Below are 27496 nucleotides of genomic sequence, written 5' to 3'. Positions count from 1 at the left end.
CCTTGTCTTTTCCATTTTTCTCTATAAAGACCTTTGAAGGAAACCTAAAATATTTAGTTTATTTTCTGTCTAATTCTAAAGACTAAAACTTGATGAACAATGGCATTCTTGCATATTATCAGGACCACACAACTTTACAGATATGAAAATAATATCAGTTGAACTTTATATATCTCACAAGTCTTTGTCCAGCTTATAAACAACTTCTAAGATCATTCTACTGATTTGCAAAACAAGGGGATGCTAAAAGCATATGATATAGTCCCTGCATTCAAGAAGTCTACAATTTAGCTGAAAATATATAAACATATTAAAAATTATACTGGACATCCCTTTATGCAAATCCTCCCACAACTAAAGCCTTGATATAGAAGAGTTCTCAACCAAACTATAAATAAGCGTCAACAAAAACAAGAAACTTTCAATATGAGAACTACAAAAATAAATAATAAATACATGGTGACAACAAAAACCAATAAGCATAAATCCTTCCTACTATAAAACATGAGGGAATGCTAGATAAAATGTAACAGATACCCTTTTCTATGCATAGCTTAGCATAGAAGCTAAAAGAAATAATCACTAGCCAAAAAAAAAAAAAAAAAAAAAAAAAAACAGGAGGAGGCACCTGACTCGGGGACACAGAGTCCCTCAGGGTTTGTGTCCTTCAGGCACCCAAGGGCCTGTGATTTCATGACCCATTAGGGAGACCTGAGACAAGGCTTTAGGCCCCTCAAGTCAAAGCAGTTGAACTGAGACGCCCATAGAACTGCAGGGCCCTCAAGGGGCTGCCACCTCAGTGAAAGGACAGACTTCAACACGTATCGCACACATAAGTGAGTCCACCTGTGAGGGTCCACAGTCTATGCCCGTGGGGTGAGGCAAGTCTCCCCTGGGAACAGTACCAAGGGCCTGCCCTCAGGTGACTTACGAATCAAGTTTACACTAACCTTAAACATTAAGTAATTTACCTAATAAGAGGGTCCTGGGCAGGTAACAACCCTAGGGCAACCAGCTGAAGCAGGCACAGAACCTCTCAAGAGCAACACCCCCTTCTAAACAACCACAAATGACAATGACTGATTAACACCTTGCAGAAGAGACAGTCTCAACTTTACCACAAACAAGACATCAGAAACAACAAGCAACCACTTAAGACTCTCAATGACTTCTGATAACAGAACTATCAGTTAAGGACTGATCAGTATATTTAAAATGAAATAAATAAGTTTAAAATGATTACAAGCTTCATGTTTTTAAAAGGACCTTGAAACAAAAGGAAACAGAAATCTCAAGTAGTATAAGTAAAAACAAATCTATGCCTGGATAAATTCATAGTGAAATTGCTTAACACAAAAGACAAAAAAAAAAAAAAATGAAATCTTAAAAACAATAAGAGAAATTGATTGTGGTGATGAATGCACAACTTTATGATGATACCGTGAGCGACTGATTGGATACTTTGGACAGTTTGTATGGTATGTGAATATATCTCAATTATGTTACTTATAAACAACAACCAGACTGAAAATGCAAAACAGAAGTTGTTTTAGTTTGCTAATGCTGCGGAATGCAAAACACCAGAGACAGATTGGCTTTTATAAAAAGGGGCTTTATTTGGCTACACAGTTACAGTCTTAAGGCCATAAAGTGTCCAAGGTAACACATCAGTAATCGGGTACCTTCACTGGAGGATGGCCAATGGCGTCCAGAAAACCTCTGTTAGCTGGGAAGGCACATGGCTGGCATCTGCTCCAAAGTTCTGGTTTCAAAATGGCTTTCTCCCAGGACATTCCTCTCTAGCAAGCTTGCTCCTCTTCAAAACGTCACTCACAGCTGCACTGAGTTCCTTCTCTTTGAGACAGCTCATTTATATGGCTCCACTGATCAAGGCCCACCCTGAATGGGTGGGGCCATGCCTCCATGGAAATATCCCATCAGTTATCATCTACAGTTGGGTGGGGCGCATCTCCATGCAAACAACCTAATCCAAACGTTCCAACTTAATCCCCACTATTATGTCTGCCCCACAAGATTGCATCAAAGAACATGGCTTTTTCTGGGGGACATAATACATTCAAACCAGCACATTCCACCCCCTGGACCCCACAAAAACATATTCTTTCCAAATATAAAATAAATTCATCCCACAATACTACAGAAACTTAAATCATTTCAGTAACAATAGTTAAATACAAGATCCCATCAAAATCAATTACAGGTGTGGTCAGTCCTAAGACAAAATTCCCCTCTATCTGTGAAACTTAGAATAAGTTATCTGCTTCCAATATACAAAGGAGGGACAGTCATAGGATAAACATTCCCACTGCCATAAGGAGAAAGAGTAAGGAAAACAGGGTTAACAGGACCAAAACAGTTCCTAAAACCTGCAGGACAAACTCCATTAGATTTCAAAGTCTGAGAGTCATTAACAGAACAACGTTGCATCCTTGGGGCTTGAGAGAGCGGGAGTCTAACCCTTCCTAAGGGCCTTTCTGGCAGCCCTTTCCTCTCCAAACACTTAGGTGAGTGCTCCAAAATATCCACACACTGGGGGAGACCACCTTCTCGGCCCCACCCTCCTCAAACATCGGGGCAGCTCCCAGGTTCCCTTCCATCTCCGGGGCACACGCTCAACCCCTTCAGAACACTGTGGTGGCAGCCAGGCTCTCCCCAATTCCCTGGGGATGTGCTCCACCCTCTTTGGGGCTTGGGGTCGCAAAACTCTTCCTGAGCATTGAGGTGGAAGGCTCACCCTCGACCTCCAGGGCAAACACCTTTTCCATGCGCGTGGGCTGCTCCGCTCTCCCAGCCCTAGACCTCTTGACTCCAGACCTCAATCTCCATGGCTCTGTCTTTGAAGAGATTTTTCCTTCAATTTGTTCCTTGTCTTTCTCCTCCAGTCCCGACTGGCAGCGGCTCTGTCTGTAAAGATCTCACAAAAATTCTGTTGGCTTTGCATGAAGCATGCAGGGGTCAAAGCCATCAGACAATACAAGTTTCCACAAATCCTTTCTGGATAATTCCATCTCCAATCTTGGCTTGTACTGAAATGGTGGCTGGGTTCCATGTTTGGTTACATCCTCACGCTGGGCTGTAGCATCTAGAATTCCACCCCCTGGAAGCTCATAATTTTCCAAGCCATCAGCTTCTGGTTTCTTTGAACCCAAGAGTTCAGTTCTAAGTTTATCTCTCTCTGCTCGCAGTTTACTATAAGCTGCAAGAAGAAGCCAGGGTACCTCCTCCACATGTAGTCTGGAGATCTCCTCAGCTAAGTATTCCAGATTGTCACTTTCAAATTCTTCCTTCCATCTGACACCAAGACTCAATTTTGCCAAATTCTCTGCCACTTTAAAACAAGGATCGCCTTTCTTCCAGTTTACAACAACACATTCACCATTTCTGTTCAAGGCCTCGTCAGAAGTATCTTTAGAGTCCATATTTCCACAAACAGTCTCTTCAAAGCAGTTTAGGCCTTTTCTATCAAGCTCCTCACAATTATTCCAGAATCTTCCCCTTATCCATTTAAAAAGCTGTTCCAACATGTTTGGTATTTGCAGACTCAGCAGCAAAAGCACCCCACTTCTCTGGTACCAAAATCTGTCCTAGTTTGCTAATGCTGCGGAATGCAAAACACCAGAGACAGATTGGCTTATATAAAAAGGGGATTTATTTGGCTATACAGTTACAGTCTTAAGGCCATAAAGTGTCCAAGGTAACACATCAGTAATCGAGTACCTTCACTGGAGGATGGCCAATGGCGTCCAGAAAACCTCTGTTAGCTGGGAAGGCACGTGGCTGGCGTCTGCTCCACCAAAGTTCTGGTTTCAAAATTGCTTTCTCCCGGGATGTTCCTCTCTAGCAAGCTTGCTCCTCTTCAAAACGTCACTCATAGCTGCACTGAGTTCCATCTCTTTGAGTCAGCACGTTTACATGGCTCCACTGATCAAGGCCCACCCTGAATGGGTGGGGCCACGCCTCCATGGAAATATCCTATCATCTACAGTTGGGTGGGGCGCATCTCCATGCAAACAACCTAATTCAAATGTTCCAACTTAATCCCCACTATTACGTCTGCCCCACAAGATTGCATCAAAGAATATGGCTTTTTCTGGGGGACATAATACATTCAAACCAGCACAGAAGGCAAAATAATACTATCACTAATGTCATCTTAGAAGGATAGAAAAAAATAACTACCAAGTTAGTATTCTATACTGCACTGAACTATCATTTAAGAGTGAAGTGACAGGAGAAAAGAGATATTTTGAGAGGAAAACTAAAAGTTTACCACTAACAGCGGTCTTCACCGTAAGAACTACTAAAGGATATACTTCAGCAAAAATGAAACTGAATCCAGAAAGAAAGAGTGAAACGTAACCATATATTACAAAGTTACAAAGAATGAGTCCTGAGCATAGGTATTCCATTATTAAATTAGGAAGTCATCAGATATGTTCAAGAACTCAGCCCCAGTGCTAACATGAACAGAGAACCAGGATTTCTGGTAAGTAAGGGACAAATGAGCACTGAAAGGCGGTAAATACACACTACATGTTACAGTAGTTTGCCATAGGAAAGAAGAGGGAAAATGACAGTGGTAAAAATGCAAGGTAAAGAGTTTTTCTACAAAAATTTAAAAGTGATGTGCTATGGTTTAATTCTGACTTATCACATCCTGATACCATCCCTTAGTTTATCCCTAATGAAGTAAAATTCCTTTTTCAATTGTCCTTCCTGTAACATAGAAAAAATGTTCTGTTTTTGAAAATGCTCTAATGTCCATACCCCATGCACCTCTTCTCTGCATCCATATCCTTACAGCTAACTGCCTGCCCTCCTGCTCCTGTGTGTCAAGTTTCCCCACAACTAAGACCAATCACCTCTGCTTGTGCACTAGCTCCCAGCCCACCTTCAAGGACACTGCTCCAGCAACTATCTCATTCATCACTGATATTCCCCATTCTACTGGTGCATTCCCCATTAGTGCTCAAACCTGCTGTTATTCTTTTTGTCTCTAAAACAACGCAAAAACCTTGATTCCATGTCTCCCTCAACTACCACTCAATTTCTCCGCTCTTTTCAGCAAGACTCACTGATAGAACTGTGCATTCTCGCTGTTTCCAATTCTTCTCTTTCTATTCTCTGAATCCACTCCAATCCAGGTTTAGTTTCTACCATTCCAGTAAAACTGTTCATCAAGGTCATCAATGGTCTCCATGTTGCTAAATCCAACTCAATTCTCAGTCCTCACTTTATTTGACCTAAGTGCAGCATTTGATGAAGTTACTTAGCCTCTTCAGCCTCAGTTATTTTTCTAAAAAATACGGATGATCATAATAGTATCTATTTTTAGAGAGTGGTTGTGAAGATTAAGTAAGAAATAAATAAACCATGTACAGAGTTTATCAGCACAGTACCTGCTACACAGTTAAGAATTCAATAAACATTATTATTGTGGTTAATCACCACTTCTACTCATATCTTACCCACAGTTTAAAAACAGTCTACCCTATAATCCAGAAACATAATTTTAGAAGACCACATGACTCCAGAATGTTAATAAAATGAATGTAATCTCAACCTGCCAATCATATTAGGCAAATAACCCAAATAGGCAAATACCCATATAAATAATGACCTTAAAATTTCTTTCTTGGGCTTAGTTGTTAATGATTTCTAAATACGAACCACTAACCCCAACCTCTCTCAAATTCTGGTTCTCATTCTTAATTCCTGCTCAATAGCCTCACCTATACATTTATCTGCTCCAATTTTTCTCTCATTCCCTGGTGTCTATTTGATTCCTAACTGTAGGGACCCAGGACCCACCACCCCACCCCCGACTCCGAAGTGGAAGTAAGTTCTTGCAGGTAGCTGCCTACTTGACCTGGACAGATCTTAAAGGTCATCAGACCTCCCGGGGCGGCGGGGGGGGGGATGTACAGATGGAAAGCATTAATTAAAACCCCCTTCCCCTGATCACTGTGGATAACAAATCTCCACAACCCTGTGTCACAAGACTCTGCTGACTCTGTTCTCACACCCTATGGAATGTCTTTGTTCTAAAACCCTTACAAACGGCCCTCTCCTACCCACCTACAGCCCACCCTACCCCCCACCCCCACACCACCACTGCTCTCTGCAGAGCACTAACTTCCATCTTTCCCGGCCGGGCACCACCACAGAACCATCTCCTATCCATAAGTCCTATTAAACTCACGTGTAACTTGGTGCCTGGCGTGTGCTTCCGTCTTGGGGCTGAGCTGGGCTGGAACACTAACCTGGTCCATTCACCTCAGTAATGGCTCCACATCCACTTACAAGACCATCTGCCCACGAGGGCGGGGACCCTGTCTGCTCTGCACCCACTGCAGCCCCACACCTAGCACAGGACCTGGCATACCACAGATGCCAGTCTCCCACATCGAGCATTCAGGAATGCGTGGATTATTTTCTGTTATTGCTTTCCTGATGCCAGGGTCTGTGGGCTTTTATGTTTTACCTTTATACCTTCCACAGGGCCAAAAATATTGTCTAGCATATGATGAATGTTCATTAAATACACCCTGGGTAGATTAATGATATAGTGCTTTTCTTCCCAGGATTTCCAAGCTATTTTACAAAGCAATCTTATTAAGATATCCATTTAACAGAGAGGAAAATGAGGCACAGAGACATGACGTGGAGAACTACTCAATTAGTGGTGGAACTGATACAAAAACGTGCTCTCCCACCTTCTAACCTCAAGAAAATAACTGAGCTAGAGACTGGGTGAAACACCTTTACAGCACAGATGATAGATTATGCTCCATGAGTACTTGACCTTGACCTTAATTTATTCAAAGAAGTGTTCATCAATTCATCTTTTTCACTATAAACTGGAATTTAAAATGCTACCAGTTACTTAATCTCTTTGGGACCCAAAGAAACATAAGTCAACAACTATAATGCCAAGTCAATAAGAACTTCCTCTTAGCTAAAATTCTTCAGAACAGCCCTAACTTGATCAAAATCAATCTCCCTGTCTATATATACACAGAAATACATTAAATCATTCCCTTTGGTTCTGTTGAAGTAACATTAAAAGACCTATTAGAGTTATATTCTACCTAGACAGAATAAGCTAAACGATTAATTTCAGGCTCATGTATCCTATTCTTACTCCACTACCCCCAACCCCCAAAAAAGATATAACTTAAGAAGACCTAACACATTTTTTAAGTTGATTAAAGTATAGTTTATTGAATATATGCTATGTCAAGTACTGCTCTAATATAGAAAATCTTCATTTCATGGTTTCAGGCCTCACCAGAGGCCTTACTTAAAAATATCAAATCAACTAAACCTTTCATGTTTCAATAGTCACTTTAATCAATGCTTTATATCCCTTTTGGTCAACGTGTCACAATGTTCTTATAATTCTCCTATTTTTGGATTCTTCTGAATTTTTTTTCTGGCTATTATAAATTGTGCTGCAAGGCACATCTTTAAATACACAGTAAAAAACACAATGTGTTTAATAAACTTACATGTAAAATATAAACTCATTTCATTAACACAAGAAACCTTTTAAATTTGGGTGCTAAGAAACACCTGGAGACTTCATGTCTTTGGAGTTTAATTCTAATACTGCCACTAACTCCCATCATGAATCTACTTTTACAGCTATTTTCCTCACCTTTAAGACAAAGGACATATTTCATTTCAGAAGATTGTTTTGATTTTTCCAGCAGCCACTGGTGATTTAAAATATAATCATAATTAGATGCGGAGAACCTAAGATGGCAGCTAGGTGAGACAGGGCAAAAAAACACCTCCCTGAAAAATACTAGATAAAAACCAGAAAGTGACCCAGAATACCAGTTTCAGCAAGGTCTGCTAAAACCACAGGGACCGTACACTTGGTGAAACTGGGAGTCTGCATTTTGAAACGAGTGAGTAAGCCAGCTGAAAGTCCTGGGGCTGCACTGTGTTGTGGGGAAACCAGGGGTTGGCGTTTGGAGATGGACTAGTTCTTTTAAAAAAAAAAAAAAACAGGAGCAGCTGCAGTTACGACACTGAGAACCACGCAGTGAAGCAAGGCAGGAGCGGGCTATGCCAACCTCTCGGTGTCTGGCATGGAGGATAGACCGCTGCTGATTCCCTCAGGGCCGGGGGCAGAGGGGAGAGCCAAAGGGAGAAAGAAACCGCGCTGCTTGCAGCTGGCTCCCCAGCGGGCTGGAGACACTGCCCAGGGCCATACCCACAGCCCAAAGCCATGTCAGGAAATCCAGTGTCACAGGGAGTGTATCCCACGGCACTACGCACACGCCACAATATCAGCTGTGGACAGTGGCCTTGGGTGCACACACAGCTAGTTGTCCCGGAGCTGGGAAGGTGGAGCTGTGTGAAAAGTGTTGGGGGGGGGGGGTTGAGACGCCCCATTCAGCCATCTTTGCATCAGGCTCGGAGCGCCCCTGCATGGCTAAGCAGCCCGGGGCTTCCCTTAAGGGACAACGCGCACTTGTGACGTAGCACAGCCTTCCCTCAGCAGAGGTCCTGGAAGATCACAGCTGAGAAAGGGGCCCACTTGGAAAACCCAGGGATGCTACCTCAATGCCGGCAACTTGTGGGTCAGCGGCAGAGAAAATCTGGGGCAAAACTGAAATGGAAGGCTTAGACTCTTGCAACAGCCTTGAATCTCCAGGAACACCTGGGAGGTTTGAATATTAAAGCTGCCCTGCCTCCCTAACACACCCAAACTGAGTTCACCAATTGAACCCCACAAGAATCATTTCCCCACACACCACAAAGACAAAGTTGAGGAGAACTGACTTGAGGTGAATAGGTGACTCGCAGACGCCATCTGCTGGTTAGTTAGAGAAAGTGTACGCCACCAAGATGTAGTTCTGAAAAATTAGATTGGTATTTTTTACAACTTGAAAGAACCCTATCAAGCAAAGTAAATGCCAAGAGGCCAAAAACAACAGAAAATCTTAAAGCATATGATAAAACCAGACGATATGGAGAACCCAATCCCAAACACCCAAATCAAAAATATCAGAAGAGTCACAGTATTTGGCGCAATTAATCAAAGGACTACAATCAAAGAACGAGAGCATGGCACAGGATTTAAAAGACATGAAGAAGAACATGGCACAGGATATAAAGGACATAAAGAAGACCCTAGAAGAGCATAAAGAAGAAATTGCAAGAGTAAATAAAAAAATAGAAGATCTTATGGAAATAAAAGAAACTGTTGGCCAAATTAAAAAGACTCTGGATACTCATAATACAAGATTAGAGGAAGCTGAACAATGACTCAGTGTCCTAGAGGACCACAGAACAGAAAAAAGAACAAAAGAAAGAATGGAGAAAAAAATTGAAAAAATCAAAATGGATCTCAGGGATACAATAGATAAAATAAAACATCCAAACTTAAGACTCACTGGTGTCCCAGAAGGGGAAGAAAAGGGTAAAGGTCTAGAAAGAGTATTCAAAGAAAATTGTTGGGGAAAATTTCCCAAACCTTCTACACAATATAAATACACAAAGCATAAATGCCCAGAGAACTCCAAATAGAATAAATCCAAATAAACCCACTCCAAGACATATTCTGATCAGACTCTCAAATACTGAAGAGAAGGAGCAAATTCTGAAAGCAGCAAGAGAAAAGCAATTCACCACATACAAAGGAAACAACATAAGACTAAGAAGGGACTACTCAGTAGTCACCATGAAGGCGAGAAGGCAGTGGCATGACACATTTAAAATCCTGAGAGAGAAAAATTTCCAACCAAGAATACTTTATCCAACAAAACTCTCCTTCAAATTTGAGGGAGAACTTAAATTTTTCACAAACAAATGCTGAGAGGTTTTGCCAATAAAAGACCTGCCCTACTTCAGATACTAAAGGGAGCCCTACCGACAGAGAAACCAAGAAAGGAGAGAAAGACATAGAGAATTTTAACAGACATATATAGAACCTTACATCCCAAATCACCAGGACACCCATTTTTCTCTAGTGATCATGGATTTTTCTCCAGAACTGACCATATACTGGGACATAAAACAAGCCTCAATTAAAAAAAAAAAAAAAAAAAAATTTGAATATATTCAAAGCACATTCTCTGACCACAATGCAATACAAATAGAAGTCAATAATTTTTGATTTGTAACGCCACTATGTACTTCCTACATGATATAAAATACACAAACTCTAATGACAAATCAGTGGTTTTGGACTCAATGTAAAATGTGTAATTTTTGACAAGAATTATATAAAGGTGGGGGAATGGAGGAGTACAGGAACATAGTTTACCTGTCCTATTGAAGTTAAGTTGGTATCAAAGAAAAACAAGATTGTTATGGATTTAAGAGGTTAATTTTAAGCTCCACAGTAAACACAAAGAAATTATCAGAAAATATGACCATAGAGATGAAAAGTAGAATATGGGTTACGAGAAATGGGGGAAGGGGCAATGGGGAGTTAAGAAATGAGTGTAGGGTTGCTGTTTGAGGTGAAGGGAAATTTCTCGTAATGGATGGTGGGAAGGTGATAGCATTACAACATTCTAAATGTGATTAATCCCACTAATGGAATGCTAGGGAGGGGGTGGAACGGGAAGATTTAGGCTGTATATATGTTCCTCCAATTGAAAAAAAAAAAAAAAAAGACAGTCTAAATAGATGACAATTGAATGCCAAGGATGATCCTGGATGGGATCTGAGGATGGAAGACAGGAGGCTCAAAGGGACACATTGAGACATAAGGAAAAAAAAAAAAAAGGAAAAACAGAATGTAAGCTTTGTATCAATGTTGAATTTCTTGAACTTCTTAGCTGCACTTAATGGGATTGCATAAAAGAATGTTCTTGTTCATGGGAATTGTATATGTGAATTATAGTGTTTGTTCAAGGATGTATGCAGCTTGCTCTCTTATGTTCAGAAGACAGCAATAGATGATGGATGATAGATAGGGAGGGAAAGAGAAATGGTGGTGTGACAGGATGTTAAACTTGGTGGATCAGGGTTTTGGGGGAGGGGAGTCAGGGTATGCTGGAGTTCCATGTATGGGGTTTGTATTGTTTTTGCAACTGTTCCTATAACTTTGAATTTATTTCAAAATAAAATTTTAAAAAATTTATAACCATAATTAAACTGAGCAGACGCATGACACAAAAAGTAAAATTTCAAACAATATGGCAAAACCTCTGTTGGAAAACCACAGGACACAGACTACCTTGACATGCAGCAAGAGGGACAGAAAAGACATTTTGTGTTCAAGTCCATGAAGGCAAAAGGATAGTACCACAAACAAGGCTAACAAACTGGTTGCTAAGGCCAAACATGTCAGATGCATCCCTCAAATGTTTTGTGTAAAATAAGACAAAGTAAATCATATTTTCCTATTGACTTACATTATAATTTCATTAAGGAGTTTCTAGTTTGTATTCTCCCACCATCTCTAATAAGAATTTAATCAAATAGATCTATATAGCACGTATTAGGATATATAAATGTATATCTAAACACATCCACAGATACCTCTGAGTATATCTGGGAAAATAATATAGCAGAGTAGATACAAACAAGAGCTCTGAAGTTAAAATCCTGGCACCACCACTTTCTTTTTGAGATGAATTCATGAGAATAACTTTAATTCTATAAACTTCAACTTCCTCAGCTCTCCATGGGATTGATAATATTAAATTAGCAATAACAATATAGGTACATAATGACAGCACTTACTTCACGGGATCACTGGAGGTTTAAGTAAGATAATGCTTGTAAATCACATAGTAAGTGACCAATAATCATGTTATTATCCTTTCCTTGAAAACAATCACTGAATCCATGAGACGTCTACATTTAGACAGCCATATCCTCTCTGTTCCAGAAAACTAGGCTGCCATTTTTCAATGTTGTTATTCTTGTCATTGATACAAAAGAACATTATAGTACTTTATTTCAGAGTTCACCATCAATTTTAATCACTTATGATACGGCAGTTACTATCTCAGACATTACATTCTCTTATTAGCTCCATGAGCTAGAGATCCCCATTTTACAGACAGCAATACTAAGAGAGGTTAAACAACTAAAGTTTATAAAGGAAGGAGCATTAGAAGTAGAATTCAAACTCAGGACTAAGGACTCCAGGCAGGCATCTTTCCATTAAATCGAGAATATCCAAGGGCTATCTCTGCTATTCAATATCATTAGGTAAAAAATTGTATTATCTTGTCCATGATCTGGAGAACAAGAAAAATCTGTAGAAATCTTATATATTTAGAAAATCTTGTACAATTCTAACCTCCCATAACTTTTAACCCTACACTTAAAATCTTAACTTATTTTATCATAATTTTAGCCCCTGCATACTTTCTGTGCTGCAAACCAGTATAATGCTTACTGCATTAACATTTGCCTGATATTTATGTCATTGAAACGTTATTACTTGAAGAAGGACCTATCCTTTCTCTTACATAATAATTTTATTCAAAAAGTTTAAAACTACTTGTTTCAGTTTGCTAAAGCAGCCAAAATGCAATATATCAGAAACGGATTAGCTTTTACAGTGGGAGTTTATTAGTTCACAAATTGAGATTTCTAAGGCCATGAAAATGTCCCAATTGAGGCATCAACAGGAGGACACCTTCTCTGAAGACAGGCTGATGGCATCAGGGGTTCCTCTGTCACATGGGAAGACACATGGCTGCAGTCTGCTGGGCCTCTCTCGGGTTTAGCTTCTGGTTGCCGTGGCTTTCTTCAAAATGTCTCTGGGCTTCTGTCTTAGCTTCTCTCCCTTAACTTCTCTCTTAGCTCCTCCCAGGGGCAAAACTCTGGACTACATACCTTAGCTTCTCTGAACTCTCTGCAAAATGTCTCTCTGCCTTTTATCCTCTCATACAGGACTCCAGCAAGGGAATTAAGACTCACCTTGATATGTGAATATAACTCTATAAAATTGTAGGAAAATATATATATAGGAGTAAGTGTTGGAGAAAACATGGTGAGAGGGATGATGCCTCACCAATATGGACTAACTACAATGTGTAAACTCAGAATTGAATCTTAGAACATAGCCTAATGTGGACACAATAATTGTAATAGTCCCTAGATTGTAAGCTCTTACAGCAGTTAACTCTATCCCTGAATTGTAAGGCCTATCTCTAAACTTTCGGATGCTGATCCCCTAGCGTATAACCTGATTGGTCTCTGGAACAATGCATATATCTGAGACACCTGAAACTCAGAGCTAGAGCTCGGGAGATATGAATGTCAGTATTAGTGCATACAGCCACTGTCAAAAAAAAAAAAAAAAAAAAAAAAAAAAAAGCTGAAAAAGAGCCCAGACTTCAATTAGTGATATGAACGAAGCAGGTCTGGTCAAGACCAGGGAAAGCCAGGCCAAAGGGTAAAGGTTGAAACTGACTGTGTTTTAAAACTTCAACTTTCATATGAGACCAAGGGAATAGATATCTATTTGGCACAGGATCTAAATTTTCTAAACGGTACACCTCTACAGTAGATTTGTTCAAACACCACAATTGCATGGAACTTTGAATAGGAAGTGAGATACGGTAGGTTAGTATAGGCTGAAGTGAAATAGTGACACATCCCAGAGTAATTTGGGCAAATAATAAAAAATATATTTACAGCCTCCCCCTCCCCAGCCCCAAGGATCTGGGGGAAGGTGCGGATGTGTTGGACATCCTCACCTGGACTGGACTGGTGCTGATGTTGTCACAAACATTGGGACTGGCAGTTTGATGTGCTGAGCCCTCGAGCATGGGACTTGCCCTTATGAAGCTCATTACCACAAAGGAGAGTCTAAACTTGTATGTAATGGTGCCTAAGAGTCTCCCCCTGAGTACCTCTTTGTTGCTCAGATGTGGCCCCCTCTCTCTCTAACTGAGCCATCTTGACAGGTGAACTCGCTGCCCTCCCCCCTACGTGGGACCCGACTCCCAGGGATGTAAATCTCCCTGGCAACGCAGAGTATGACTCCCGGGGATGAATGTGGACCCGGCATCATGGGACTGAGAGTATCTTCTTGACCAAAAGGGGGATGCAAAATGAGACGAAATAGTTTCAGTGGATGAGAGATTCCAAATGGAGTCGAGAGGTCACTCTGGTGGACATTCTTATGCACTATATAGATAACACCTCTTAGGCTTTAATGTATTGGAATAGCTAGAAGTAAATACCTGAAACTACCAAACTCCAACCCAGCAGCCTGGACTCCTGAAGACAATTATATAATAATGTAGATTACAAGGGGTGACAGTGTGATTGTGAAGACCTTGTGGATCACACCCCCTTTATCTAGTGTATGGATGAGTGGAGGGATGGGGATAAAAACTAAAGGACAAATGGGGTGGGATGGGGGGATGATTTGGGTGTTCTTTTTTCACTTTTATTTTTTATTCTTGTTCTGGTTCTTTCTGATGTAAGAAAAATGTTCAGAGACAGATTGTGGTGATGAACGCATAACTATGTTATCATACTGTGGACAGTGGATTGTATATCATGGATGATTGTATGGTGTGTGAATGTATTTCAATAAAACTGAATTTAATAAAAAACAAAAAACAAAAAAAAGACTCACCTTGAATGCATGGTCACATCTCCATGGAAACAACCTAATCAAAAGGTCCCACCCACAATAGGTCTGCCCCCACAAGATTAGATTAAAAGAACATGGCTTTTCTGGGGTACATACTAGATTCAAACCAGCACACTACTCACCTATGCTATTATAGTTGTTGGGTGTTATCTTATTGTTCTTGATGATACATGTGAGAATGGGAATTGTTTATATGTTTTTTAATGTATAGCCTAAGATTTGATTTTATTAAGGGTTCCTGGTGCACAGGGAGGAAAAACTATACACAAGGGAACCTTTTTTTTTTGGTAGGAAAAAGGAGTAGAAATTCACTCTGGTCCATTCATCTTTCACGTTCACCAAGAACAAGAATGGTAAAGCAAATATAAAAATAATTCAGATCTATGTTATAGGCAGTTAAGGGAGGACAAAAGGAAATAACTGGGTTAGTGGTTCTTTAAAAGAGAGGTTTCCAGGTAAGCAATCATCAGTGGGAAAACATCATCTGCAATTTTTTATTCAGTTTGAGCCACAAATATCAAAGTTCTTATCTGTAGCCACTGCTTTTTGAAATACTTAGAATCAGTGCTTTAGCAATTCAGAACAGGTATTTCCTATATTGAAAAATTAATGTTAGTTTTTAGCTTTAAATTAAAAATATATTTCTGAATTAATGACTTTTGGGGAAAGTATTACATACATATACACAAAAATTTCAAGATCCTGGTGGCTCAAAATTCCCTTATCTCTTCTTTTCAGTGTACCCTTTGGAACCTCTGTGGTAATGATCCTCTGACTCTTGAATCATTGCCTTTTGAGGAAAAGAGTGACCTTCATCCAAAATCCCTGAAGGTGCTTCCCCTGAGGAAAGTACAACATTGTTGTAGACCTTAAAAAACAATCACTTAGTGTCTTCATAATGGGAACCACGAAATTACTTGTAAATCAGCGGGGAAAACCCTGAAGGAAGAAATTAATCACTTTTACGGTTCTTTAGATGCTTTTATAAAACTTCAAGATCAACAAGGTAAGACAGGATAGTCACAGCTACTCACAAAAGGAAACTTCTCTATGGCACAACCCTCTGGCCACAACACCACATCACAGCAAAGTGGGCAGAACGTCAGAAAGACCTAAACATGGATCCTCGCGGAGGCTAACTTACAAGCCGGGCTCTCCTCAGGCCTCCGTTTCCTCACTTGTGAATTCCATGGAGCTATTCATACACTGGTGACTAAAAGCCTACTCTGCACCCAACCTGTGTGAGGCAATGGAAGTTTACTCATTTGTTTGTTTTTGTAAGAAAATAAAACCATGGTCCTTGCCCTTGAAAAATTCCTAATCTTGTGAGGAGAGAAACAAACACAACCTAAATGCTATAAACACACTGCTGTGCCTGGGCAAGCTGGAAAAGGCTGCTGAGGGGAAAGACAGTCGAGCGGAGACTTGAAGAATGAGGAGTTGCTCAGTTAGATGGGGGTTATGTGTATTCCTGCAAGAAAGAGCAGACTGTCAAGACAAGAAGACAGGAAAAAACAAGAAGGGAGGTCTAACGTGGAAGGAAAGTCTGGCAGGAGACAACCCTAGAGCCGCTCTAGGGAACCCGAGTTGCCTTTAAGGTAAAAGCCACTGAACATCGCGCCAAGGCACCTTCCAGCATGGACTCGGGAAACTGGCTGGGGCCCGAACAGATGAATCCAATTTCTCCCCTTTTCCATTCAAAGTTGGTAAAGTCTTCTAAAGCAAAGCTATCCACATTTTGATGCTGACATTACGAAACACAAAAGAACTCTCTTAACCAATAAATTTTAGGACCACCAGTAGACTTCTATTGTTCTTACAGCAGCAAAGCACTCTAAAAGCAAGATAGATGACAAGTGATCCACCTCTGCTCTTTATCAAATATATACTCAAGGTAAACTGTGAGGTGGGAAAATTATAAATAGATATATTTTATATGCCCCCCCCCATACTTTTCCATTCTTTGTTCAAATAAAGCCTCACTGTGAATATCAATTAACTACAGAAGTACCAGAAAAAGAATATAAAGTCCCATTTACCTGTGTTCTGCAGGTACAGGAGGTGGCCAAACAGCAGGATCTCTAAATGGTTCATCTTGACAGGACACAGGGAAATCTGGGGGCTTGTCAATTTTAAAACTTTCTAAAGTGCTGACAATACTTTTAACTTGTTCATATTCTTCTACTAATTCCTGCCGAACCTTAAAAAAAAAAAAAATAGCCTTTATACTAGAAACCGTTTAGTTTATATATATATATATATGTAATAAACTGCTACAGAATGAATTTACTTAATATCATACCAAGTATGCAAAATGAGTCATTAAAACATATTTAAAAAAAAAGAACTATTTAAGATAATATAGATAGGAGTGCAGAAATCGGTATAAAAAAACATAACTATATACCTTTTCATAGGGGAAGTATTTATGTATCCTTTCATAATGGAACTCTATTTCTACCAAAGAATGTAATGACTATTACTACAATTTAAAACAAGCAAGTTTTAAAATGTTAAGTCAAGTTAACTGTTCCCAAAATCTATTGTCACCTTAAATTCTTTTAATATATTTGTAAATAGATTCCCAAAAATTGTCAGCCAAAATTTTCACCAGCATTTCCTATCACCAATATCACTGAAGATGAAATGCCTGCCATGAACATCTAAAAGCCTGAAGCAGTATTAATCACACACTTAGAGTTTTTATTTAAATTCTCCTTCACCTAAAGTCTGATTCCTTTTGGCTTTGTTTAAAGTCTTTCAAGTTCTGGGTAGTTTCATTTCAGTTCAAAGCAAGACTCTTTCTATTTAAAAAACTCAGCTGGGTACCTACTATGTGCAAGTTCTTGTGTTTTTAAACTCTGGGCCCAAAAGAATTTTCAAAGGCAAACACATAACAGAATGAAAATTCCATTTATAAATTCATTTAACAATCCTAATTTCTATTAAAACAGAAAGCATATTTTACTGTAAAGCAAAGCATAAGAAACTTTTCCTTATCTTTAATAATACATAGAAAGGAACATATAAAGAAGCTGCAGGAACTAAAGAAACATTTAGGTAAAATTCAAATGCTAACATACACAGTATGTAACATGTTACAGTGGGAGAAATGAAATTTCAGAATCTAATGGAAAGAAACGCAAAGACTTATCTGAATAGAAATGATCGTTATTTAACACATACAATTAAGAATATGTCAAAAGGATTTCTGAAATAGATTTATAAATGACCCCTGCCTGAGACAAGTACAAAGGATAGAAGAAAAACAACTTTTTATTTGCTTTAGAGCAAATATGTTGCTCTCACTTAACATAATTTGGTAACATTTAAGTTGTAAAATAAGCCAAATAACTAGTGAAAAACTTAGAAGAAAACTTGAAAAGCATTAGTACATAAAATGGAAACTTCAAAGAAATGCTTAACTTTGTACTTTTAATTTTAAAAGGATTTCAAGTTTTAAGCCTAAGTGGGGAAATTATAGTTCAAATTTTTATTAACTCTACTATTATAAAGTCAAGTTGTACAGTCAAGAGACTTAGCAAATACATTAGCATTTTTTCATTAGATCACTGACTCATTTGTATCTACAAGGAGTCTTTCAAAAGACAAGGAAAATTTCCTAAGGGAAAACTCTTATGAAATGGGTCAAAATTACAGTAAAAACGAAGGGTGAGGGGATGAGTAGAAGTAGTTTATTTACAAAATTTGTAGTCACACATCATTAAGCAATTCATCTTGAAAGTTAAAAGAATCAGTAACAGTCAATTAGAATTAAGTACCTTCAAAATATGCCTCATGAAATGTATTCAAAAGCATCAAAACATTAACTAGGCAAGTCATCAGATAATTTATCAGTGTACATTTTAATATATCTCAGTATTCACATACATAAGAACTATTAAAATCTCAAGTTAATTTCCCAATTCTAATTTCAAGTACAGTAGTCCACTGCCCTCAAGCATCAAATTCTTTAAGGGATCTTACCTGTTGCCATTTGCCTTTGACAGCTGGGTCTCTGACTGACTGGCAATGCCTGTGAATCTGCTGAATCACCCCCTGGTAATACACCATCGATGAGTCATAATTTCCAAGAAGTGCATATTCTCTTCCTTTCTTTGCATTGTCACAAATCTCAGCCAAATTCATCTTTTTTCAGAGACCTAAACATAAAATATAATGACTTTTCTATAAAGTTGTTAGTGCCAACCTTAAAATATTTTTTATTATTCTTTAAAATATCTGCTTAAAACTACTTTGAAAGTCATAAAGGTTACCTTTCATTCATTGAGATTACCTGAATGCATCTTGAAATGCTAAACAAGGTTTTGAATTTTGAAGGTACAAAGGAGATTACAAAAGAACATCTAAGACGGTAATAGGAAGAAATTACACAGCTCTGATTTGTGTGACATAAATGGACACCAGTTCTTGTTCATTTATAATCACCACAGGTTGCAATAATGTAAAGATAGCCTTGCTTTACATTCTTGTTTTAAAACATAGATTTAAAATAAATATATGAATATCACATTATATTTCCACTGGTCTCAATTAAAACTGCAGAAATTACTTCACACTAAAACTTCCTGGCCCCAAGAACAAAGCCACATTTAAAGTATACATTTTAAAGGAACAGGCTATAGTTGTCCATGAAAAATTGGTATGTGTGTAATTGTCCCATTCAACGTAACCTAAGCAAAAACCACATGAAATAACTACTTGTGCCCTTTTGGTTCCCCAATTAGCAATCCTCTGTAATACTGTATAATCCTCTACAGCTTTTTGGCTGTGCCAATAACTATCATTAGTCCTTTCCTTTCCCAAGACGCTAGAAGATCACCTTGTGAACCTCCGCTTTTTGCCCGAGTCCTCTAGTCCAGTAATTCTGGCTTTTCTTCCAGGCTTTCCAAAAGTCTCCCAGAATCATCCAAGGCTCCTATGCAAAGACACTCTCCTCCCAAGACTACAAAGAGTAGGAAGGCCAGAGATGCAGAAGAACGACATCGTGGCAAAGAGCCCAAACTACCCTACTCTCAGTTCCTGGAACAATAAACCACTGAACACACTTAGTGGAGAAAAATCAAAATGCTTCTCCATGCCTTCCTGAGGGAATTAAAGTGCTGATTTGGGTAGCTTGACTCTTCCTTTCTTCCTCTGGGTCTCTTGTCTAGTCTTTAGGGGCTCAAAAACTCTTCCTCAAAATTAAGCAGACTTAGTTCTAGGCATCACAACAAGTCTTGAAAATAAAGCCCTTCGTTTCCTTCTTGTGTTCTGGCGTGTTCTCTGCCTCTTCTCCCAATACGGGTTCCTTGAAGGCAGCATCCATGTTTCCTAAACACATGAGAATAACATGCAGCAAAGCATTCAGTATTGCGCAGCAAGTGGTTTCAGTGTTTTGTAGATCTACCACACAATACAGGAAGGCCATGAAGAGTAGAATAGTAACACAAAACAGTTAAGACTTATTACAATGAATAAGCTGCAATTAGTAAGCTGAGTAGACATAAAGCTGTTCCATAAATTATTTCCTGTTAAAGCCACAGTGAGATGAGGAGATCAAAAGCATTAATTCAGGTACAACTGCAGAAAAAAGATATCCTGACATAAAGGAGAGGTCAGCAAACTTTTTCTGGAAAGGTCCAGATAATAAATATGCTAATTTTTGAGAGTCAACAGGCAAAAGTGAGGCAATAATGTAGGTACTTATATAACAAGCCAAAACAAATTTCCAAAACTTTTATTGATGAAATTGAAAATATAATAATAATTAAGTACAATTTTTTTATAATAAAAGTCTACTAAAGAGAAGAATGGAATCCTTTTAGGAGGTAACATTTTTAATTAATTGGGGCACAAAGTTAGCATTCCCTAACATCAAAATTCATTGCAAATGTTCATTTATTCAATGCTGATCTGTACTGAAACTTTACGTATTTCATCTGTGAAACGACTTTTCACCCAAATAGGTACTGCCAAATAGTGATATCAAGTCACAAGTACATGGTCTCAGTTCAGCATGTTCATTGCTTAGAAGGCATTTAAAGAATTTATTCTCCTCTTGACATTTGCCTTTGAGCATGTCACTATGTTGCAGATTAATTGTTTCCAATGGAAAGCTAGGACAAATGCCTCAATTCTCAATTGCACACTTAACTAGATTTTGTAACATGGATATTTCTTTTGCATTAGTATCAAAATCTGAAAATGCAGTCTGAGCTCAGAAAATATATCTACTGCACATTTAGGTGAAAATAAAGATCGCATTTCTTTCTTGACCAAAAGGGGCATGTGAAAGGAAATGAAATAACTTCCAGTGGCTGAGAGATTCCAAAAGGAGCTGAGAGGTCACTCTGATGGGCACTCTTACACACAATATTGACAACACTTTTTAGGTTCTAATGAATTGGAACAGCTAGCAGTAAATACCTGAAACTATCAAACTACACAACCCAGAACCCATGAATCTTTAAGATGATTGTATAAAAATGTAGCTTATGAGGGGTGATATAAGGTGATTGGGAAAGCCATATGGACCACACTCCCCTTTGTCCAGTGTATGGATGGATGAGTAGAAAAAGGGGGGGGGGGAGCACCCAGTGTTCTTTTTTGCTTTGATTGTTCTTTTTCACTTTGATTTTTATTTTAGTTATTTTTGTGTGTGTGGTGATGAAAATGTTCAAAAACTAATTTTGGTAATGAATGCACAACTATATAATGGTACTGTGAACAACTGAATGTATGCTTTGTATGACTGCATGGTATGTGACGATATCTCTATAAAAATGAATTTAAAAAAAAGATCACATTTCTTTAACACTTAATAGCACGGAAAGCTGCATAAAGTAGTTTGACTTTACTTGTAATTCAAACACTAGCTGTCACCTAAATGACTCTAAGGCAATGTTAGTTTTGCATATAAGCACAATTTGGTCTAGTAATTTTAGGTTGAATTTATCAAGAAACATTATTAAGTCTATAGCAAAAGCTAATTTCCAAAGTTATTCAGTGTTCAGAAAAATTTCCTTCTTGACCCTGCACTCAAACACTTGCAATGAAATTTTACCAAGGCCAAGCCACCAAATTTCTATGCGGTAAGTCAAGTCAGGATACTCAGCTTCTATTTCTGACAGAAATTCATGACACTGACAATAGTTAAATCCACAAGAGCAAATGAAGTTCAAACTGTTGACGTAACTGATTCATATCACATGATAGAGTCAAATAAACACTGCAAAATATCTGCTGATAAATAAAACAATTAATTACTATGGGCTTTAAACATCTTACATTTTTTACAGGTGTTGACTATGTGTTCCACACATATTTTTTTTACCACTGTCAACTGTAACACATCTTAACAGACAGATTCCAGTTTGGGCAGAACTAAATTAGTTTTAGTTCCTAACTTTGATTTTTTTTTTCGGGGGGGGGTATGAAAAGAAATGATTTATTGAATCATTTTTTATATTTTTTTTGCTGAGATTGTTCACATACCATACAACTATCCAAAGATCCAAAGTGTACAATCAATTGCCCATGGTATCATCATACAGCTGTGCATCCATCATCACAATTATTTTTTTTCAATTTTTAGAACATTTTCATTACTCCAGAAATGAAATAAAGACAAAACAATGAAACTCAAATCCTCCCATACCCCTAACCACCCCCCCTCCATTACTGATTCATAGTTTTGGAATAATACATTCGTTACTGTTGATGAAAGAATGTTTAAATACTACTAACTGCAGCATGTAGTTTGCAATATATATTTTTTTCCTATATCCTCTTTATTATTAACTTCTAGTTATCATGCCATACATTTGTTCTAGTTCGTGAGAGAGATTTCTAATATTTGTACAGTTAATCATGGACATTGTCCACCACAAGATTCACTGTTTTATACATTCCCATCTTTTAACCTCCAACTTTCTTTCTGGTGACATACATGACTCTGAGCTTCCCCTTTCCACCACCTTCACATGCCTTTCAGCAGTTAGTTATTCTCACAACATGCTACCATCACCTCTGCCCATTTCCAAACGCTTAAGTTCACCCTAGTTGAACATTCTGCTCGTAATAAGCAACCGCTCCCCATTCTTTAGCCTCATTCTATCCCCTGGCAACTTATATTTCATGTCTATGAGTTTACATATTATAATTAGTTCATATCAGTAAGACCCTGCAATATTTGCCTTTATATTTCTGTCTTATTTCACTCAATATAGTGCCTTCAAGGTTTCTTCATCAACCCATTTTTTTTTAAGACTAGTTTGTTCACACACCATACATTCTGTCCCAAGTAAATAATCGTTGGTTCCCTGTATAGTCACCTATTTATGTATTCAGCACCATCGCCACTCTCTATATAAGGACATCTCCATTTCTTCCACAAACAAGGAGGAAGAGACAAAGAAGGCAGAGAGACAAATGAAACAGAAGAGAGAGAGATAGAGAGGGAGAAAACATGACAGCTAGAAAGCAACAAAAGGAAAAATAGCATTAATCTAAAGTAGAATAGTCAGACAATATCACCAATGCCAGGAGTCCCATACCCTTCCCCTATTCCCCACCCCCCATATGCATTTAGCTTTAGGATACTGCCTTTGGTATATTAATGGAAGCATAATACAATGTTTCTGTTAACTATAATCTCTAGTTTGCATTGATTATACTTTCCCACCAATCCCACCCTATTTTTAACACCTTGCAATGTTGACATTCATTTGTTCTACCTCAGGTAAAAACATATTTGTACCTTTTATTACAACCGTTGAGCACCCTAGGTTTCCCTGAGTTATACAGTCCCAGTCTTTATCTTTCGTCTTTTGTTCTGGTGTCCCACTTTGTCCCAACCTTCCTCTTTCAACCATACTCACAGTCATCTTTGTTCAGCGTACTTACATTGTTGTGCTACTATCTTCCAAACCTCTCACTTCTGTCTTTTCCTTTCTGTCTGCAGTGCTTCCTTTAGTGTTTCCTGTAGAGCAGGTATCTTGTTCACAAAGTCTGTCATTGTCTGTTTGTCTGAGAATATTTTAAGCTCTCCCTCATATTTGAAGGACAGTTTTGCCAGATATAGGATTCTTGGTTAGCAGTTTTTCTCTTTCAGTATCTTAAACATATCACACCACTTCCTTCTTGCCTCCATGGTTTCTACTGAGAAATCTGCATGTAGTCTTATCAAGCTTCCTTTGTATGTGATGGATCACTTTTCTTGTGCTGCTTTCAGGAGTCTCTCTTTATCTTTGACATTTGATAATCTGAAAGTGTCTTGGTGTAGGCCTATTCAGATCTATTCTGTTTGGGGAACGCTGCACTTCTTAGATCCATAATTTTATGTCTTTCATAAGAGATGGGAAATTTTCATTGATTATTTCCTCTATTATTGCTCCTGACCCTTTTCTCTTCTCTTCTCCTTCTGGGACAACAATGACATGTACATTCCTGCTTTTCGTTTTGTCCTTAAGTTCCCAGAGACATTGCTCGTATTTTTCCCTTCTTCTCCCTATCTGTTCTTTTGTGTGTAGGCTTTCAGGTGCCTTGTTCTCCAGTTCCTGAGTGTTTTCTTCTGTCTCTTGAGATCTACTGTTGTGTGTTTCAATTGTGTCTTTCATCTCGTATTGTGCCTTTCATTTCCATAGATTCTGCCAGTTGGTTTTTCAAACTTTTGATTTCTACCTTATGTACATCCAGTATTTTCATTATACAGTTCATCTCTTGTGCTGTATCTCCCCTAAACTTTTTGAATTGATTTAGTATTAGTTGTTTAAATTCATGTATCTCAATTGAAGTGTAAGTCTGTTCCTTTGACTGGGCCATACTTCATTTTTCTTAGTGTAGGTTGTAGTTTTCTGTTGTCCAGGCATGGTTTCCTTGGTTACCCCAATCAGGTTTTCCCAGACCAAAATGGGCTCTGGTTCCAGAAGGAAGACATATTCAGTATCCGGTTTCCCTGAGGGTGTGTCTTAGAAAATGGTAAACCCTGTGAGATCTCAGGTCACTGTGCTTTTCTGCCCAGCAGGTAGCACCTGCCAGCCTGTAACTCCAGACTGGTGTAAGGAGAAGTGGCCGACGACTGTTTTCCCCCAGGTTCTGGGGTCCAGTTCTGAATGGAAGTCGGTTCGTAGAGCTGGGCCCCACCTTTTACCTCTGAAGGAAGATATAACCCCCTAGGGAGAGGTCATTAGCATTTGAATAGACTCTCCGCCTGTGCTGTCTCCACCCTTGTCTGGGTCAGAGCACTGGGAACTGAAAATGGCCGAGGCTTCCTCCACTGAGCCGAAAAAGGGACAGAAAGCCCCCTTCAGGGCCAGTCCACTGCCACCCTCCAGCTCTCCAAGATCAGTCGTCATCCAAAGCCTCTGTCTGCTTCTTGAAGATTCATAGTTTGCATTGAGCTGTCCACGTTTGTTAATTAAAACTCCCGCTGTAGCTCAGCTGAGCTATATTCACTTGCTGGGGGAGAGCTTCTCTCTAGCACCATGAGGCTTTGCAGCTTGGGCCGTGGGGGAGGGGGCTCCTGGCTTGGATCCACAGTCTTTACCTACAGATTTTATGCTGTGATCTCAGGCATTCCTCCCAATTCAGGTTGGTGTATGATGAGTGGACAGTCACGTTTGTCCCCCCCCAGTTATTCCAGATTATTTACTAGTTGTTCTGGTTATTAGTTCTTCCAGGGGTACTAACTAGCTCCCACTCCTCTCTATGCTGCCATCTTAGAGTCTCCCCTATTGAATCACTTTTAAAACACTTTTTGTTTTGAAAAAAAATTGAAACTTACAGAAAATTTGGAAGACTAATATAGTGAGTTTCCATATACTCTTCACCTAGATTCACCCGCTATTTCCTGTTGGCTATACTTCAATAGGAGGTTTTTAAGGCAGTTTTATTAAGATAATTTCACAAACCATACAATCCATCCAAAGCATACAATCATTGGCTTTTAGTAAAATCACAGAGTTGTGCCTTCATCAGCACAATCAATTTGAGAACATTTTCACTACTCCAAAAAAGAAAAAGCCCAAACACCTTAGCAGATACCTTTCAAATCTCTCTCTCCTTCCCCAGCCCTACATAACCACTCATCTACTTCTGTCTCTATAGATGTATTTACATTTACATTTCATATAAATGGAGTCATACAATTTGTAGTACTTCGTGTTTGTTTTCTTTCGCTTAAGATAATTTTTAAAACAATTATTAAAGAAGTTGTAGGTTTATGAAAAAGTCATGAAAAAAGTACAACGTTCCCATAAACCCCCCCACCCAATTGTTGACACTTGGCAATCCAGATGGTACCTTTGTTACAACTGATGAAAGGATACTGAAATAGTACAATTAATTATAGTCCAAAGTTTACATCAGGTGTATTTTTTTTCCATATGCCACCCTATTACCAAAACCTTCTAATAGTGCTATACATTTGTTATAATTCATGAAAGAGCATTCTTATATTTTTACTATTAACCCTTGTTCATCATCCACAACAGGGTTCACTGTGTTATACATTCCCATTTTTATCTTCCAATCTTTCATTCTAGTAATATACATGACCCAAAGCTTCCCCTTTCAACCACATTCACATACATAATTCAGTGCTGCTATATACACTCACAATAATCATCACCATCATTCACTTCCAAACTTTTACAATCAACCTAAATGGAAATTTTGTAAATTAAGCATCAACCCCATTCCGTTATCCCAATCTATCATATATCTATGAGTTTGCTTATTATAATTATTTCGTATCAGTGAGATCATGCAGCATTTGTCCTTTTATGTCTGGCTTAATTCACTCAGCATAATGTCCTCAAGGTTCATCCATCCATGTCACAGGCCTCAGTACCTCATTCCTTCTTACAGCTGAATAACATTTCATTGTATGTATATAACACATTTTGTTTATCCATTCGTCAGATACTCAGATTGCTTCCATCTTTTGGCAACTGTAAATAATGCTATGAATATCAGTGAGCAAATGTCTGTTCCCATCCCTGCTTTCAGTTCTTCTGAGTATACAACTAGTAGTGGGGTTGTTGGATCATATGGCAATTCTATACTTAATTTCCTGAGGTAAATTCCTGAGGTAACTTCCTGAGATACTATGGGGTTTTGCAATTACCTTTTTAGCTACCCATACTGATGACCTTCATTTCTTCACACTACTCCAAGCCACTCTCCCTGTCTTTTCCTTTCAACCTGCAAAGCTCCCTTTAGTAATTCTTGTAGGGCAGATCTCTTGTTGACAAACTCTCTCAGTTACTGTTTATCTGTGAATATTTGAAACTTCCCCTCATTTTTGAAGGACAATTTTTCCAGACAAAGAACTTTGGACTAGTAGGTTTTCTCTTTAAGTACCTTAAATGTACCATACCAGTGCCTTCTCGCCTCCATGGTTTCTGATGAGAAACTGGCACTTAGTCTTACTGAGGATCCCTTGCTGTTTTTCTCTCACTGCTTTCAGAATTCTCTTTATCTTTGGCATTTGACATTCTGATTTATATGTGTTACAGAGTAAGTCTATTAGGATTTAGTCTGTTTGGAGTATGTTGCACTTCTCGGACATGTTGTATCTTTCCTAAGAGTTGGGGAGTTTTGGGCCATTATTTACTCAAATATTCTTTTTGCCCCTTTTCCCTTTTCTTTGCCTTCTGGGAAACCCATGGTGTGTATGTTTGTGTGCTTCATGCTATCACTCAAATCTCTGAGACAGTGCTCAATTTTTTCTATTTTCTTCTCTATCTTTTCTTGACTGTACAATTTCAATTGCCCTGTCTTCTAGCTCACTGATTCTTTCTTTTGCCTGTTCCAATCTGCTGCTGTATGCCTCTAGTGTATTTTTAATCTCTACTATTTTGCCTTTCATCCCTATAA

The 27496-nt window shown here is 38.6% G+C and overlaps 1 protein-coding gene across 4 annotated transcripts in view; it reads right to left on the bottom strand.

Moving 5' to 3' along the window:
* Positions 1 to 27496, bottom strand: part of KATNAL1 (katanin catalytic subunit A1 like 1) — a 123042-nt gene that overhangs the window by 84178 nt on the left and 11368 nt on the right. For 3 of the 4 annotated variants that reach the window (XM_037800428.1, XM_037800427.1, XM_037800429.1), the window contains exons 2-3: positions 18602 to 18777; positions 16654 to 16814 (exon numbers count right to left, since the gene is read on the bottom strand). In XM_037800428.1, coding sequence (XP_037656356.1) covers positions 16654 to 16814; positions 18602 to 18763 — 323 coding nt within the window. In that variant the 5' untranslated portion in view covers positions 18764 to 18777. Of the gene's footprint in view, positions 1 to 16653; positions 16815 to 18601; positions 18778 to 19457; positions 19478 to 27496 lie in introns of those variants that run through there. The other variant, XM_037800430.1, reaches the window with a different exon arrangement.

The sequence above is a fragment of the Choloepus didactylus genome, chromosome 12, assembly GCF_015220235.1.
Source record: "Choloepus didactylus isolate mChoDid1 chromosome 12, mChoDid1.pri, whole genome shotgun sequence".
Taxonomy (NCBI): domain Eukaryota; kingdom Metazoa; phylum Chordata; class Mammalia; order Pilosa; family Megalonychidae; genus Choloepus; species Choloepus didactylus.
The sequence above is the reverse complement of the archived record's forward strand: the minus strand, read 5'-3'. Positions and strand labels throughout refer to the sequence as shown.